Source organism: Lepidochelys kempii, chromosome 19 (genome assembly GCF_965140265.1).
Source record: "Lepidochelys kempii isolate rLepKem1 chromosome 19, rLepKem1.hap2, whole genome shotgun sequence".
In the NCBI taxonomy this organism is placed as follows: domain Eukaryota; kingdom Metazoa; phylum Chordata; order Testudines; family Cheloniidae; genus Lepidochelys; species Lepidochelys kempii.
The window spans coordinates 6,749,491-6,767,526 of record NC_133274.1 but is presented as its reverse complement, the minus strand read 5'-3'; the positions used below and the strand labels follow the sequence as shown (position 1 = coordinate 6,767,526).

Here is an 18,036-nt window from a genome sequence, read left to right as displayed (position 1 = left end):
ATGGAGGGGTACTTCAGAATTTGATGGTTCCAGCCAATGTAAACTTTCTGGCCCTATTGAAGACTAATGAGCTACTAACTTAAGCAGGATGAAAATTTGGCCCTCTGTGTTCAAGAGAAGAGAGGAGCTGTTGTAGGCTTCACTTCACCCCTCTGCAGAGATGGGGGAATCAGGCTGATGTCTTGAATCTATGCTCTCAGCAGTGGAATAGAAAGGGGGAGAAGACGGGGCAAGTATAGCTTTGTTTGCATTGAAATATTTTTTGAGTGGTTGTCATATAAATGAGAGGTGTTTGGCTTGAATTCCTCTGCCAGCTGACCAGACTTGTCTGCAGCAGTTCAAGCTCCGCCCCCCAACTATCTTTCTGTTGTAGGTACTTTTCTGTCCCCCCCAGCAGAGCAGGGAATTGAACCTGGGTCTCCCCGGTTGTGAGCTAATACCCTAGCCACTGGACTATTCTTCCTCTCCTGCAGGCCAGCAGAGTAGTTCAGTTTCCATAGTCCATTTTGATGATGGTAACTAGGGAGCTAATTAATGCACGGGGATGGGGGGGGGGTTGCTTTGTGATGCAGATACTTGTCAACTAGGTGCTGCATTGGCACCTGCCAAACTCATGTCCCACAGTTATCAGAGAGTGACAACTTTCAGACACCTCCACTCTGGGCTGTGGAGGTAATCAGCCCTGTCTGCTCTCCTGAGCCATCCGATCTCCTGATTTTGGAGCTGGGCTGGGCTGTGAGGGAGCTTTTGGTGCTGTTTGTGTGTAGTAGAGGAGAGGTACTGAGGAGCTGTTTGGTTCTCCGTTTGAGTGACTCAGCCTCCAGGCCGGCCTACAAAACTCCCTCCTCTTGCTGGGGCTGCAGCCATGGAAACGTCAAGAGTCCCTTTCAGAACACAGCTCTGAGAAGGGAGAGGGAGCACAAAGGGAGACAGCCAGCAAGGGCTTGTGCTTAGCACAAGGGTTGCTGGGGTTTTCCTCTTCCAGCCTTTGCCCTGCGCTGATCGGCTTGTCTCTCTATGATCAGTGGGGTGGACGCAGCTCAAGAGGAATGAGCTCTAACACAATTGCTCTGGCCCCTGTGGCCAAGAATGTGATGGTATATCGCAATGGGGACTCCTTCTTCCGTGGAAGGAAGTTTGTGGTGAACCAGCGCCAGTTCCTGACCTTTGAAGCGTTTCTGAATGAGGTGACCAGCACCATTCATGCCTCTGTAGCTGTGAGGAACATCTACACCCCCAGGCAGGGCCACCGGGTCACTGAGCTAGAGGAGCTGCAGAATGGATGCCCGTATGTGGCAGCTGGCTTTGAGCGGTTCAAAAAGTTAGAGTGAGTAGATCAAACTGTTCAGTCTCGGGACTTGATAAGTGACCTTAGATACCTATCCCTGTGTGGCTACTGGGGAAGGAAGAGGTAACTGTGCAGCTGAAAACAGACAGCACTTCTGCGTGTGTTATGTTCTGTCGAGAGTTTAAGAGGCAGAGTGTGGAAAGAAATTGGAGACTGAGCGGGTAATGGGGGGTGCATGAGAAATTCATGCAGTGTGTTTGGTTTGTCATAAATATGGCTGACAGCGCTGAGCTTAGAGTCTCACCTTGTTTTGATTGACAGAGCCAGCTCATTCCTGCTCTCGTGCATGCCTCATTCATCATGCATAAGAACCAGTCTTTATCGAAGGAAAATCTTAGTGTAGCCGGTTGTGTGGCACAAAAGAATATAACAACTTGTCAGTAATCTTGGTTTTCACTTCCCATCAGATTATCTACGCTTAAAATTAATAGTTGGGGAAGTTAAAGGGACTTTAAATAAGTTTAATATTCGGGATTTTAAAGGGCATGCAACAATCAGCTGTGTGTTAGCCTGAAACTGGGAACGAAGAGATCTGTCCTTTTAATTGCTTCACTCAGGAATCAGCTGTGAATATTCCTAGATGTGCTGGATGAGACTGGAAATGTAAATCAAGGTGATCTTTCACATTATAAGAATAAGAAAATATCTGCAGAAAAATGTATGTTCTGGCAGGATGTTGGTATGTGCTGTGCAGCATTACGTTGCATTACACGCAGCTCTGTGTCTTAAGGAGCTCAGTGGGAGTTAGCTGGGGCTATCTGCTGTGGGCTTCCATCACAAGTGTCCGTCCCTAGAAATGTCAGCCACTGATGCATCATCTCCATTCTACCAGGTTTCTTATGTTCTGCATGGAGCAGGCATTTCCAAATGTGTATTTATTTTTCAAATGCAGCCTAAAATATAGTGGGCTGGATTCATTCCTGGCATAACTCCTTTGGAGTCAGTGAAGTTTCATGAGGGATGAACTGGACTGAGTAAGTAAATATTGTGGAAGAAACTGTCAACCTGTGTTTATTGAGCAACACTGGCCAGTGCTTGGAGTCTTGGTCAATGTCTCGCTCAAGGGATAAAACATGTTGTTCACCAAAATGTGAAGTTGGCATATGTGGTATCTGGAACTCGGCCTGTTTGGCTGAGAATTGTTTCATTATAACAGTTGTTGGTTAGTCTAGCATTCTGGAGGGCAGATGGGGAGAGACAACCAGAAGAAATGATAATTTCCTGCTGATAAGCACTTGGGAAGCAGAGAGTTTTATATACAATGTGAATGGCTGCAGCGTGAATGTAGGCAACACTGGCATACAGATATTTGCAGAAGCCAAGAACTATCAGCTGAGAAGTGACCTAACCAGTTAACATTGGTCCAGTTCTTGCTGGTATTGACCTCTAAAGAAGTAAACACTAGACATAACCATCTTGTGATCGTAATCAGTTAAAAACCAGCTAGAATTTTGTTCTTGTAGCCTGATTAGTCCACAGTTTCACTTCTATTCATGCTGATGAGACTTAGAATAAGGTATTAAGTTTAATACATACAAATGAAATTCTCCCCAGGTTAGGATGCTGGGGGTTAGAAGAGGTGTGTATTGATAATTTTCTTGCCTGTGTTTTTACAGCTATTTAAACCCTGGAATGAAGCAGCTCAGTGGGAGCAGGAAAAAAAATGGCATGCAGGTGAGTCCGTGTGGGAGACAGGTGGTTGCCTTGTTCAAACAGCGAGCAGAATGTAAGGCTCGGTCAGGGATTAGGACACCACCTGCTACTAGCAGAGGACGGGAGAATTTTGTCAGGGGAATTACTTTCTACAAGGCTGGTTGCATGTGTTTCTCTTCCTCTAACCACTCCCTAAATGAGGGCCTGGTGGTGAAGGATGTGGGGGGAGGAGGGCAGTGTGAGATCTACCTGGGTATGTGACATTCTTCCCACCATGACAAATGCTGTAGAGAAAGCAGTATGGGGTGCTCTCCTGCCAATCTCTTCAAAATATCCACAGCTCATAAATAAGCTTGTCAGAACCAGCAGCTGGCTGCACCCCGACCCCACCCCCATTTAAACATCAATGGAACTGAGAATGTCAATCCTAAACCGAGCAGGGGAGGCAGTTGTGCACAATGCACAGGAGTCAGGAAGAAGTGGGTGTGGGTGACAGGAATAAATGTGGGTGCCTAAGAATGAAGGCCCTGAAAGCGCTTTGGGAGTCAATGGGACATCCCCTGGGTGACTGCCAGCAGATCTGAGCCCTTTGTTTACATTCCATCACCATCATTGACACTTAGACCTATACACAGATGTAACCCTGGCAACCCTATGCACCTGGCCTTGCCAACCCATTCGCTGATTGTGTGTGAGTGAGTGATTGAAGAGGCTCTCCAGGACTTGCCTGCCAACAAGCCCCACCTAGCAGCAATGAGACCATACAGCAAGTTAGGAAGTCCAACCTGGCAGGCAGCTCCTAAGCTCTGCGTTTGAGTGACATTTGTGTGCGCTGAATCTGGCCTGTAGATCCGCCCCGTTGCTCCCCAGAAGCTGAACATGGCAGCGCGATGGCAGAAGAATGTCCACCTGCCCTGCATTATACAGTGAGTGCCTTTTGACTTTTCTCTAAAGATTCCCTTTCTGGGAAGATCTGGGGAGGCTGGAGGCAGAGTCCCAGAGCTCAGGAATTGGGGAAAACTGACTTTGGAGGGGTATATTCCTGCCCTGGTCCCTCCCAGAGCTAGTTGCTATTTCTACCTATGCCTCCTTCATTGAGATCAAGTTCCTCCCTATCAGGACTAAGTCATTCTTTAGATGACCCCTCCTCTTCAATGACCAGCCCTCTGTAGCTGGATATATTCTGGGCCCTGCTCCTCTAGCCCTGGGTTAAATGAATCTTGCAGCCTTATGTGCGGAATAGTTTTCTATGAGCACAATCGTTTCATCTTCTGAAACAGAACAAGCATGGAAAGCCCCATTAGTACCAGAATTTCCTGGGCTTTTAACTGATTGGATCAGATACCAGTTTAGTGTAAATCCAGTGTAACCACATTGGCTTCAACTGGGTTAACTCTGGATTTACAACAGTGTAAACTGAGAGCACAGTTTGGTCCAATATATGAAGCACAGGCTGTGCATATGGATTATTACAGGCTGACACCTCACTGTTAAATTCTTCTGAATCCAGCATGCTGTGCCTTGGGATGATCTGTCTTGACGGGGAGGAAATTTGTGACACGCTAACTGGAGATCACACTATCTGTATGTCTGACCTCGAGAGTCTGGCATTATAGGCTATCTCCAGTCCATTCAACAAGTTCCTGCTGAGATCATAGTCTTTTCCTCATCTTTGAGGCTCTTTGCAACTCTACTTATCCACTCTTATCTCTTCTGCTTCTTCTGCCAACAGTGCCAGTCTTTTTTATTGCTCCCCCCACAACCATCTCTGTGCTTCCTCTCATGCTGCCCCTTGAGCTTGGCATGCTCTCCCCAAGCTGATCCATAAAGCCACCACTCTCCAATCCCTCCTCAAGGCCCACTTCTTCCATGGTGTCTCCAATTAAATGCCCAGCTGACAATGGACAGGAGGGGGGGCTGTTGGCTATAGTTGATATATATCTTTTAAAAGAAAATTTTAACATGTGCCTGGGTAAACATTGTCCACATTTTGATGGCCTCCCTTTCCTCCGCCCTTCATATATTGTCTGTTCCTAGGGGTAAAGGCGAGATAAGTACATTTGTTGTTTTCCTCTATCATTGCCTTGTTCACTCTGCTCCTACGTTGTATTCTGTTCCTGCCTCTTCATCTGTTGTTGTTTTAGATGATAAACTCTTTGGTGAAGGAACCGTCTCATATGTTTGTACAACACCTAGATCCAATCCTGGTTGGGACCCTTTGGCTCAACCACTGTGTACCCAATAATAAAGAGCTGGTTAATTGTGTGGCTATTGGAGAGCTACTGGCTTGGAAAGTTCTAGAGGAGTTGGCTATTTGTTCATGGGGGTTGGGTGTACAGATACAGGGGGCTGGAAACACAGGTTCATCACATATATTTTCTTGGCCCTTTTATTGAAGTGTTTTCCGGAATGGGGATTTGCTGAGCCCCCCTTTCCGACTGCTGCTCTCCAAGAGCACCCTGCAGGAGTGGGATGCCATCCTGGGCCTGCTGACTGAGAGAGCCAATCTGCGCAGTGGAGCTGTTCGAAAGTGGGTATCCGTAAGAGGCACTACTGGCTTTTCCTTACCTCATGTCCATCTGGTCTATACTGTGTCCCCTTACACTGTTTAGTGGTTAGCACAAGAGGACCGGGAGTCAGGACACCTGGGTTCTAATCCTGTTTCTGCCACTGATGTGCTGTTTGGCCCTGGTACTCAAGTTTTACATTCTGTAAAATGGGGATAATACTTACCTCTTGGGGGCTTGGTGAGAGTTAATGTTCATTATGCTCAGGTGAAAAGAACTATAAGCAAATCATTATCCTCATATTATGCCTTATGTGTATGGGGGGGAGGGGAATCTTACTGAACAAATACAGTTTGAACAGTAAATAACTTAGCTGAAACACACTGGGCCACATTCACAGTGGTGTAATAACTCCACTGACTTCAGCAGACCTCCACCAACCGTGAGATTGGCCCATACTCTGGCCTGTGTTCTATGTTCTGATCACAAGGTGTACTTCCACCCAAGCAGGATCATTTGCTGCTGCTCCCTCACCCGCCCCACTCCCATGCTTTTTTAAACCCCTTGCTATCTTCTCCCATAGGCTCTGCCGGCTGGATGGAGTCCCAGTCTCCAGTGGCAAGGAGTTGGTGAACGGTGAATACTATGTGGCGATAGGGGTGGAGAAGTACAAAAATCTGCCCTACTTTGAGCTGCTGGTGCCTGAGAATTCTAAGCACCGGGCATTACGGTAGGTAGGCAGGTACCTGTGGCCTAGAGATTGTGCGTTATGCTGGTCCTACACTTAAAAATAATCTTCATATTTATGCATGGGAGTGAGGAGAGGGGAAATAAGGGAACAAATGACTAGTTCTTCCTGTAACTTAATAATCACTCAAGCCCCAGTTTTCAAAACTCTGACTTTTTGGGTGCCCAGTTTGGGACCTGTAGGGGCCTGATTTTCAGAGATGCTGAGCCACCTGTAACTCCAAAGCCTTAGGTGTCTCAAATTGGGCACCTAAAACTGGAAATGCTCAAAATCTGTGGCCGCCTTCTATGGCTGGAACTAACCCAAAATCACTTCAAAAAAAATGCCGCAATGTTGAGCCGACGTTCAGCGATGCTCTCCTGGTGTGATTGGAACCTGGGAGCCCTTCCCCCCATCCCCTGGCAAAAGTGTGTGTTGTCTGAATCTTGGAAACAACTTTAACAGCTTTTATTGAGTTTGCATATCAAATTTCCCAACTTGAAATGGGAAATGTGAACACTTAAATCAATTTCCTTATTATTAGGATTCTGTTGTGAGAGTGTCTGAGGCCTTGGATTAAAATAATCTGAATTATGATAGAAGTCAGGGTACAAGTATGATACAAGTACAAAATTTTGGGGTTTTTTTATGCATGTTAGTGTCAGGGGCTGTTTTTAACATGTACAAACCACCCTATGAAATCCCCGTGCCCAGCACCAGAAAAAGATTGGTTGGCTCAGTTTCCTAGTAGTCCTGTAGCAAGGGCCAAAAAGCAGTTGTCAGTTGAGAATAGCAGCAGATTTTGCTGATCTGGGATTGGCAGTGGGATCCTTCCACCTCTAGGATGGTGCTTCAAATCTGGCCTAGGTCAGCAGTGACTAAGAGCTTTTTTCTTTTAATCACCTGCTGGCTGTTTAGTGGCCCGTGTGAAATGAGTGGTGGGTGTTGATTCAGTTTAGAGTCAAACAGCTCTTCACAAGCATCATGAATTCTCCTTCCTGCGGGTCGTCTCAGCAGAGCAGTCCAGTCATGGAGTCGGCGCCCTGCTCAGATTAGGGCTGAGCACACTGGTGGGGGAGCCTGCACTGATGCTACCTGTGGTCTGCCTGCTCTGAGAATAGAGACCTCCAGGGCTGTCAATCCAGCACCTTTCACCAGCGCTGCACTTGCTTGTGAATGTGGAAAAGGAAAAAAATGCCAGGGTGAATATTTGTGCATGCACATCCCATGGACGCACACCCTGTCGCTGAATATGTTGGATCTCAACATGCTGAGATTCGGTTTTCTGTGTTTCAGGAACCATCCAAATAACAGACGCAGGATCCACAATCACGGGGTAGGTAGCTCAGCCTGCGTGGGCTGCTACATTTACGCTACAGACCAGCTGTCAAGCTGGTTTAGACATAAATCTGTACATAGTGGATACATGTAAATGGATGCAACAGAAAAGCTTCCCCCAACACTGATTCTGATACAATATCCTCTGGTTATGAGCAATGGGTCTTGGCTGGAAATGCCCATCTTTGCTTCATTTCTCTCTGTTTTAAGCAATAGCGGCGTTCTCCTCAGCTGCCCTATGAAGGCACCCTACTTGCCCGCTCTTTATAGTATAATCATAACTGGCTGAGCTTGTGAGGCCTTTACATCAACTCGATGGCATTTTTCTGTTTGGACATTCCAGCCTAATAATACCACTTATTTTAGCTCTGTCTCGATCTCCGCTGAGTTTAAAATGTTGACCATCCTGAACAGGGGAGAAAAGATGAAAGAGAAAGAGAGAATAAGAATGGCTGGGGGAATGGGTAGCCCTGGCACGGGGTAGAATGGGGTCACACACAGGGGGCAAGGGGAGATGAAGGGGTCTGATATGGGGGAGAAGTGGAGGGGGCTGCAGGGAGTCCCTGACATAGAGGAGAGTGGCACACGGGGAGAATGGAGGGATGCAAGGAGCACCTGGTGTGTGCAGTAAACGCAGCCTACAGAAGCAATGAAGCATGCAGCCCCCTAGTAAGATCATTAGTAGATCTTAGTGTTTTGCCATGGCATATTATCTTCATCCAACAGAAGCTTCCAGAGCAGGCCTTAAACACCTCCTTCTTCCTTAATTTTGGGACCTTGATGTTGACTACTTCAGATCTTATTTTCGGATGGTCCTGGTTGTGGTGTCCTTTTCTCTGGCATGCCCGTGACCAGCAGGAGACATTTGTGTAGCCAGTGGCCATCTGGTTCTCCTTTCTGTTGTACAGTGCTCCATAGAGCTGGCTTGCAAATTTGGGCTTGTGCCCTTCTTTTTGTCACTTCATGATCAATAAAGGCAGCTGTTCTGAGAATCCATCTTGGAATGGACAGGAGAGAGTTCTTGTGTGAGTAGGAAGTGGTCATACAGGGATCTCAGCTACAGGAGCTGGGGTCAGCTGGGCACTCCACTGAAAACGAACTGTCCCAACAAGTCCTGGCTGCTATGCCCTTTTGGAGGAGTGTCTGTCTTGTTACATTTGTTGAAACATTTCCTGTTCTTGTTCTCAGTTTGGTAAAAGCTATGCCACTTCCCAGGATGGAGCTAGTGATTCTGCCCTCATTGATCCACCTCAGCAGGTAATGAATTTAGCAAGCACTGGGTGTGACCCACTATAGTTAAACTGCATAGCAGTTTGCATTAAAACCTTGTTTTCAGGACTGGTATCATATTGGATCCTGCCAGTCAGCTTTGAGGTGTACTGGTGGGACCATATTGGGCAGATGGCGTAGTGTCTCTATAACTAGAGCTGTAGAACTAGTCTCTCATTCTCACAAGCCCTAGGTTAAGAAACAAACTAAGGATGTTATTGTGAATGTTAATTTCAGCCAGACTATCGCAGGGTGCAGTCCACAGGAAATGAAGAGAAAGACAAGACCCCTGTTCCTTCTCCAGCAGTGCACAGACAAGCCGGGAAATATCCATGCAAAGAGGAAGAGTCTGTTTTCCATGCTAAGCCTGTCCGTGCAGGACAAAACAGGAAGAATAGCAGGAACATGCAACACTGGCCTGACCAAGGTAAAGAACATTACTATGGATGTTTAGGAATGACAGGGAATGGCTTTAATTTGATGCTAAGGGAGTAATCTGTCTAACTCGGAGGTGCTACAGGGAAACAGTGGCTAGTGTATCTCCTAAGTGCTGTTGTAATTCCATTCCTCTCCTCAACAAACACCCCATGAACGAGACTTTCTTGAGACATGAGTCGTTGTGAAGCTGAGATACTGAACTCTGTCTGGAGTTGCCTTGAGTTGCACCCCCGCGGTATCTGCTGGTGCAATAGCTAAAGAGCATAAAAGGTAAAAAGCAAATGTGTCTGAACGCCTACCAGCAAGGCAGGGAAGGAACTGTGGTGGACGTGGAGCTGCTCTGCAATAACTTACGAATCCTTTATGTTGACCTGGTTATTTGGATGTTTACTGTATGACTATATTGGTTAAGTTTAATAGGGAGCTGCAAGGAAAACAAGCAGGAAGGAAACACATTGGTTCAAGATAAGACCCCCCCATCCCCTTAGTAAATACCTAAGGTTTGTTAAGAGATAATGCCAGGATGGGGAAAAGGCTGTGAATTAGAGATCAAAAGCACTATAGGAGTTTAAAAAGGAACTCTTTCTCTCTCGGGAGGGGGAGGAGTTTTTGGAGCTGTTTGGGGAAACCAGATTGACATAGGCTCCTCTGGGGTGTCAGGGGTAGTTAGGCGTACCTCAGTTACCGTCCAGGGATGGTAAGTGTGTAGGTAAGATAGACTGATGTCTTAAAATCATTTTTCTCTAAGTGCTTTGTTCCTACTGTTAAACAATACTTTGGTTTAAGAAGGCTGTATGATCACTCTATTCACCACTGGTCATAGATTCCCGAAAGGAAGAACGGCAGGTACCAAACCCAGTTGGACCTGCTGGGTAAGCATGGTCAGTGCTCAGACCTGATCTAAGAGTGGGAAAAATGCATGATTCCACCCCAGAGAGATGAAGGCATGAGATCTAACAGGGTGTGGGGGGAAGTCTGGGAGACCTAGAAAGGGGACAGAGGTGCAGCTCACCCTGTAACTGTGTCAGGAACATTTTTTAAATGAGATTTATGAACCGACCCAATGTTTTCTTAATCTGATTTGCTATATAAAATCAAACTCTAAACATGGTTAACAGCTTATTAATGCTATTTCCTCAGTGCTAGCAACATGGCAGGCAGTGATGAAAGACCCCCAGAAACACTAGAATGGACCTAGCCATTCCTATAGCTTAAGCTGCACTAAGACACAGCTAGTGTCTGTGATACCCTCTTAAGATCTTTCTTCTCCTCACAGAAGAGGGAAGTGTCTATAAAGTGAAAGACCCGAGGAAGGAGATGCGAGGTGCCCAGGAAGTTGTGGAGGACGAATACACAAAGATGGAGCTACCTGTTGATCAGGTATGAGGTATAACTTTCTCTGGTAAATTACTAAAAGGCTTTTTCTCTCCTGCATTACTGTCTGGGAGCTCAGGCTGCTACTGTGAGATCAGATGAGGATACAAATTTTGTATCTGCGCAGGGCTCTAAATATAGGATCTCAAAGGGAGGGAATCTGCTGTCTGCAGCTCATAGCCTATGAGGCTGCTTCCCCACCTTCCAGATCCTATATCCACCCCCCCCCCCCCGGCCATATACAGAGAGTTGATTCTTGTGGATGTGAATCAGATGTGGATCCACACTTTTGCATTTGCACAGGACTCTAGAGATGGCCTTTCTACAGAGCTGTAAGAGTCATACAGTTCTCCAACAGAGCAGAGACTTAAAGATAAAATTGGTTGCCCCTGATTTTTGTCGTTATTTTCTCTCTTCTCCAGAGAGCTGCCGAGACTGTGGAAGAAGTTATACCAAAAAGCAAAATGACTCCTCACAGCAAGGTACTGCTAAACAGTCCAGTATACTTGTAATGTGTGTGTGTGTAAGACAGAGAGTGTGAAAGTAAGCAAGTTAAGATTAGATACCTAAGATGCAACTGGTTTTAATTTAACAGGAGGGTAACTCAGTACAAATTCTTAAACTGACACAAATTTGCTATCCCCTAATTGTGACTTATAAAGCAACTGATACAATAAACTCTTAAAACCAAAATAACTGCACACAGTATCAGGGGAATGCTATGCCACTTACTGTGTGCTATTGTCTCACCTTGTGGAACTGTAGTTGTGGTTACAAACCTTCACTGTAAAAACCTCTTTATCAGAGGCTTAGATTTTGAATGTGTAAAAGATTGACAGCTGAATCTTGGCGTCCTCCAAGGGTGGCGGAAGTTTGGCCTCTGCAGCTGAATGTCTCAGCCTGCAGCTGCCCTAATCTTTAATACTATAATGCAGCCTGTTAAGACTACTGGGGTCCTGATGGTGCAGTGCATGCTGGGACCAAGTTTCTGCAGGTTGCACTTCTATTAAATATGGAGGCAGGAGTATTTTATTTCATATAAATTAGGCATTGCAAGTGGTGCTTTTAGACATGCAAAGTATGGATGCTTGTGGCACACACACAATCAGCTGCTCAACACATTTGTAACAAATCTCTTCAGTCACTTAGCAGCAATAGTCTGAAACTTTTTTCTTTTGCAATGAATAAAATCCCAGTTTTGTGGAGTTTTTATAAAGGTGCCTGCTCTTTGGGGGGATCCCAATTTTTCTTATACTAGTTTTCATAAGAATTTCTAGAGTTAATGCATTTTGTCCCATTGCATATGTTATGGGACTGCTCCTGTTCCTTTTTAAGATCAAAGGTAAAATTCAGACTTAAATCGGAGCCGTTCCTAGTTAACATCAGAATAACCTAATGAAGCACTTTGGCCTCTGGGGTGAATTTGGATCCTTGTATTCTGTATTTACTTCACAGGCTGGGGCAGCGTTTCTTTGTCTGCAAAGAGTACCCTGCTGCCTCCTGCAAATGCTGATGTTGTTGTAAAAAGGAAAGGAGTACTTGTGGCACCTTAGAGACTAACCAATTTATTAGAGCATAAGCTTTCGTGAGCTACAGCTCACTTCATCAGATGCATATCGTGGAAACTACAATGTTGTTGTAGTTGGCCTTTCATCCACAGACCTCAAAGTGCTATACAAACACTTATTTGAGCCTCATAGCCTTCCTGTGCTGTAGGCAAGAATCCCTAAGCCTATTTTAAAGGTGTTTAGACTGAAGCACGCAGAAGTCTGCGGTCATATAGCAAGTCTATGGCATAGCTGGGAACAGTACCCAGAAATTCTTAATGCCAGACCCTGACTGTAACCACTATACAACACCACGTTAGTTACATTAAAAGTCACTTGTATTGTTTTGTCTTTAAATGGGGAAAGGTTGGGAGCACTGACAGATGGCGGAAGGCCTTGACAATGCGAAATTACGGCAGTGACTCGGAGGAGGAAGAGAACTGAAAGAGCCATTTCTCCGACCGTGTGAAGCTCCAAAGAGTTAATGAAGTGACTGTGATGAAATGGAGATCAAGTTAGCTTTACTCTCTGTGCTGTGGTGGATAACAACATAAGCACCTTGATCACATCCAAGGATTTTAAAAAATGCTTGTTTTAAACAATAAGAATGCCTTCATTTCCTGGGCTTTGTAAAGCAGGCTTCAGCTGAACAATGAGTCAGACACATTCATAATATATTTTTAAAAATATAAATTTTAATATAAACACTTTTCTTCCTTTCTTGGGGAAGGTGCTTGGGGAGGAAGATGGGAAATGCCTGGGCCTACGTTTTTTAATTTCCACAGTCAAGGAGCTGGTTTGTATCTGAAATGGGGGGGAAGGAATTAATTTTTACTGTACAGAATAACTTTTACTCGCCCATGAAAGGGGAGTCCTTCCAAACACCTCTGCAGCGGAGAGACTAGCTGGGTTCTCAGTTAAGTTGTAAGTCTCAATCCGGGAGGGATGTTGACTCAGAGCATTTGGTAATAATTTATTATCCAGTAAGTGCTGAACAAGACAAGTTAAGGATAGTCCCAGCTCTAAAGAGCTTACAGTCTAAGAGGCACACACGGAAGAAAAGACATTCTGGAAAAACTGAGGACGGGATGAGTATGAACCTATCTACTTTGTTCAGCCTTTGGGTTCTAGAAATACGGTGATGTAGCAATTAGAGTACAGTGTGGAGTCTGAGTGCAGTAGCTACCTCCGGAAATAAGCTTGGCGAACCATTTTCTGCTGTCCCGTGTCAAATATTCCCCTGATGGATATAAAGGGTTTTTTTTTTTTTCTTCAGATTTTAAAATGTACTATCTAGTGATGAGATGACCCTTCAACTCTGCAACCCAGTTGTTTACATTTTTTTTTTTTTTTTTTACAGAGTAAACTCTGGTTCCAAATCCCTCACTGTGTGGGTGGGAATGTCAACATGTCCATCACGGGAATGTACAATAAATGGAGATTACACCATGGACTCCAGCAGTGTGGAACTTTGGGAGACTTAGAAGGGAGGTTGGAGGAAGATCGGGACACTAATTTTTTGCATAGGATTCTGCACGTAAATTAAGTATTGGGGGCTCAAACCCCAAATAATCAAGGCTTAGTGCCCCCAAAAGAACAAGACCTCAACCTTGAAAAGGCAAAGAGACAACTGTTTTCAGAAATCTTCTTCTTTAGGTATCAAAATTCACCCTTCCACGTTGCCTTGGTTCTAGACCACACCACTGGCAGCTGATCTGGGTCCAGAGAGGCAGGGGTACCTATCCCAAACAATGGCATTACCTTCTGAGCATTCTTTCTTCTTCCACTGTCACAGTCTCTCACTCGTTCACAGAACCAGCTATACATAGACCAACTCCCAAGATAGTAAGCAGCATTCCTACCACTGCTCCTAAGGACATACAAAAATGGGAGGAATCATGAACACTCACCACTAATCAGTTAGGCCTTGTCCTCCGTTCACATGCTACAGTGATGATGTGGTTTGACTCTCTAGATAGAGAGGATCAGAAACATGCTAGTTCTGGATGAATTTCAGTAGCGTTGTTAATAGCAGGTTCTAGACACTCTTCCTCACAGCGGTGCAGAAGTTTGTTTTTGTTTTTTTTTAATCTGTTAACTATATTATAAAACTACGGACAGCATAGTGTGTGTGTATAGGAGGCTGGAGCACAGTTCTTAGGAAAAAAGTCCTTGTTTGCTCTAGTCAGGGAAACCTTGTTAACGCTGTGCTAACAATAGCTGTGTTTAAAGACAAATGTAGCTATTAGCATAGGCCTATGGAGCTGGACCTCATCCCAGTCAGTTACAAACAACCTCAAATGTGCAGCCATTTAATGAAGTTATCTAGTGTCACACACTGAACTGAGGGAGGGGATGAGGAAGAAGAATCTTCATTGGTAATTTAGGTTTTTATAGAACATCTTTCTTGGCCCAGAGGGGTGTTCACCAGTTCTGTTCTGCTCACGTGTCTTTATTTTGTAAAGGCCTGAACCTGAGGTACGGTTACCCTTAACTCCCATTGACTTGAACTGTACAGGACGCCTCTAAATCTACAAATTTCACCTTCTCTCAACGATAATCCTAGAAAGCTGAATAAGCTGCTATTGGAACAAAATGTCATCACACTTTCAATTTGCTTGGTTTCTTCCCTCCCCTAAAGCACTCACAGGATAACATTCTTACCACCTGCAGCTTACCCCCAGTGTAGCTCCTTAATGTAAAAATATTAAGTTACTACTAGCAGAGTAGAGTTGTCTAAAACCTAGTTTCAAATCCCTCAGTGAGACAACAGCAACTGATGATCACACACAGACTAGTGTTATCTTATATCCATCCATGAGAAGGTAGGATTAACCAGATCATCACTCTGTACATATCTAAGGGAGGGGTCCTCAGTAAATCCATCCCCAATTATGATAAGAACTATTTAACTAACCATACATCTTGCCCCTAGCATTACATGATCTAGCTAGAGATCACACCAAACAATGGTAATCTAGATGTTCAAGGTATGGTGCTGAATGCTAAGCTGTGTGCAGAGCACATATATAAAAGCACTGCACTGAAGTATGACTTACTTTTACCACCAATGTCTTCCCCAAGAGTCTTCCCAGTTACTACTGTGACTATCAAAGCCAGAGAGTTACAGAGAGGCACCGCCAGGGACAGGTCTGAAATTGAACAGGGAATGTTGACATGATCAGTTAATCACAGTTTAAAAACTAAATCTTGTAAAAATCACTTTCTCATCGCCAATGCAAAACTGCTGCTATCCTGTTATGTGTAGGCTTGGAAAGCTTAGGTTTTTGTTGGTAAACACTGGTTTCACCTTACACACAAACCAATGAAAAATATTTACAGATAGGCAAAGTGAGAAAAATGCTGCTTGAGAACTTACTATATTTTAAGGAAATTTACTTTATATATTTTAACATGTGATGTGACAATTTGTTTTAATGATTATAAATATTTAATTTTTTTGCATCTCAAAGGCTGTCATTAAATAATTGCCTGTCACATCCCCCATAATTTTCTGCAATTGTGAAAATTTAAATTGATAAAAATACAAAAAATGTTTAATAATAAATGTCAATGTTATGTCAAAATTAAAAAATAATACATTCTGCCAAGCCTAGATATGTGTAATTGATTTCTTGGCTGGGCCACAGAACTTCTCAAGGATGAAATTGTCTATCCAGCCCCAGCTATCCCACTACACTGAAACATAATGGGAAGGACTAACCTGTGGATGCCAATGTGAGGTAGTAGATTATTGATCCACACTGGTTAAACAGAAATGGCACCATGTACTACAAGGAAAACATAACATATTCAGTCACTGCACATGAAATGACCATATACACAGCATGAATGTTATATGAGGAAGTGAAGCTAGTTGTTAGAGTGGGGAATTAGGAACCAGGACTCATTTGTCCTATTCCTCACTCTAGAAGGAAGTGTGGTCTAGCAGTTAAATCACAGGGCTCTGTTTATGGTTGTGCCACTGACTCCTCGTGTGAATTTGGGTCAGTCTCATAACTTCTCAGTTTCCTAGTCAGTAAAAGAGAGAGAACACTTATTTCACAGGAATGATATGAGGCTTAATTAACTAATGTGTGTAAAGTGCTTTGAAACCCTCATGGGAAAAGTGGTATCATATGCAAGCTAAATGGAATATCACAAAGGATAAAAATTAAATTTCCAATAAAAACCATCAAGCCCAGAGCAGATATAATTAAATGGTCAAGAAAATTAATGTTAAAGCCAGATTAAGCCACAGACATTCAAAACAATCTCCATCCAGGAGGCCCCCTTGGCACTATCTGAAATGGTTTGGAGGGGGTTCTAATACCTTATAATTGAGGCACAGGAATTTCATCTCTGCAAGCAGCTGCAGCACCCGGTTCCTTTGCTTCACCTTCTCCAGTCCCTCTGTCCCCGTCTTCAAAAATGGGTTTGTCCCTCCCCACAGAATAGCCACTAGGACCAGTGCAGACACTTCCCCTGCAACACAATCACAAACCACCACAGTTCAGGGATTATTTGTGTCCTGTAATATGAGTTTCTCACTTTCATTATCCCAACTCCGTGGCTGCATGTAGTGCAGGGTGGAACTTGCCATTTGCTCTGCGACTAAACTTGTGTTCTGAACATCAGTCCTGCATCTGCCACTGTGACCATCACAAATTCCTTCACTTTCCCCCTCTCTCCTGTGTTAAAAGCCCAATTGTGGAAAGCACCCAGAACTCCCATTCTACCCTCTCTCTCATCCTTACTGCTCTCTCTAACTCAATGCACTCCCACCTGTTTGGAAGTCTCTCATTCCATGTGAGTCAAACTATCAAATCCTTCTTTAAACCTCATTTCTTCCATAAAGCCTCCTATGGAATGATCCTACCAACCAACTCTCACAAAAGAACTATAGTCTAAACTAAACTAAAGAACTAAAGTCCCCAGCATAGTATTTGTCTGAGGTCAACTATAAGCTCCTAGGCGTAGGGGTCTTTTCTTACGATGTCTTCTGTAATGTAGCAAGTACATTTAGTGCATCTGTGTCATTAACATAGTGTTATTTACTAAATAACAATCAACCTTAACAATGTTGTGACCAGCTCTCCTACAATAAATGCAACCCAATCATCACATCTGCAAGCACTAAAGAATGAGAGATGTTAAAAAGCTCTGCGCTTTTATGGTGCATTATGTATTTTAGAATAGTGCAAAACACTGAACAGTCCTGTTTGAATGCTGCTGACGGTGCAGTATTTTGCAATAAACGTTACTATGTGATGTTCACGCAGGTTTATTACACATTTATTTGTGCTTCAGTTCTTTTTCTGTCCAGTTACTATTGCAGATTATTCCAGTCCATGAAAGTAGGTTAAATAAACTATCAGTGAGAAAGTTTGGCTCTATATTACTTTAGAGGTCTTGTTAGCAGTGTGTTGTGGCCCAGTCAGTGCTGGCTTGAGATGTGTTGGCACCAAACACAAATCAGTTTACATTTGTGGCACTCCCCCCATGCCACCAGCCTGGAACCATGCGGCATTTGTGCAACCTGCAGTGTGTGCTAAGCAAAAGGAGTTGAGCAGCTTTAAAAACCTGGCTACATCCTGATGCCCTTTAAAGGTGATGTCCTGGGAAGCAGTTGGCACCCGCTCAACGAACAACTGGGCATGTTTGCGTATACAACAGAGGTGGGCAAACTATGGCCCGCGGGACTGTCCTACCCGGCCCCTGAGCTCCTGGGAGGTTTCAGAGTAGCAGCCGTGTTAGTCTGTATTTGCGGCACCTTAGAGACTAACCAATTTATTTGAGCATAAGCTCAAATACAGAGGCTAGCCCCTGGCACGG

The 18,036-nt window shown here is 44.3% G+C and overlaps 2 protein-coding genes across 7 annotated transcripts in view; one reads left to right on the top strand and one right to left on the bottom strand.

Moving 5' to 3' along the window:
• The first annotated feature begins 18 nt into the window (after positions 1 to 18).
• Positions 19 to 17,620, top strand: DCDC2B (doublecortin domain containing 2B). Of its 4 annotated transcripts, none has more exons than XM_073317719.1 (11): positions 19 to 1,327; positions 2,965 to 3,022; positions 3,851 to 3,927; positions 5,400 to 5,531; positions 6,092 to 6,238; positions 7,532 to 7,571; positions 8,762 to 8,830; positions 9,080 to 9,269; positions 10,557 to 10,660; positions 11,077 to 11,136; positions 13,562 to 17,619. In XM_073317719.1, the coding sequence occupies exons 1-11, from the start codon at positions 1,050 to 1,052 to the stop codon at positions 13,745 to 13,747; spliced, it is 1,341 nt and encodes a 446-aa protein (XP_073173820.1). In that variant the 5' UTR covers positions 19 to 1,049; the 3' UTR covers positions 13,748 to 17,619. The 4 variants fall into 4 exon arrangements, with proteins under 4 accessions (XP_073173820.1, XP_073173822.1, XP_073173823.1 ...); XM_073317721.1 differs by having other exon boundaries at positions 12,568 to 13,647; XM_073317722.1 differs by lacking the exon at positions 5,400 to 5,531 and having other exon boundaries at positions 13,562 to 17,620.
• The window catches only part of TMEM234 (transmembrane protein 234), a 6,215-nt gene continuing 1,055 nt past the window's right edge, over positions 12,877 to 18,036 (bottom strand). Inside the window, exons 2-6 of one of the 3 annotated variants that reach the window (XM_073317729.1) lie at positions 16,535 to 16,686; positions 15,926 to 15,992; positions 15,261 to 15,353; positions 13,963 to 14,071; positions 12,877 to 13,005 (exon numbers count right to left, since the gene is read on the bottom strand). In XM_073317729.1, coding sequence (XP_073173830.1) covers positions 14,001 to 14,071; positions 15,261 to 15,353; positions 15,926 to 15,992; positions 16,535 to 16,686 — 383 coding nt within the window. In that variant the 3' untranslated portion in view covers positions 12,877 to 13,005; positions 13,963 to 14,000. Of the gene's footprint in view, positions 15,354 to 15,925; positions 15,993 to 16,534; positions 16,687 to 18,036 lie in introns of all 3 variants that reach the window. The other 2 variants (XM_073317728.1, XM_073317727.1) reach the window with 2 other exon arrangements.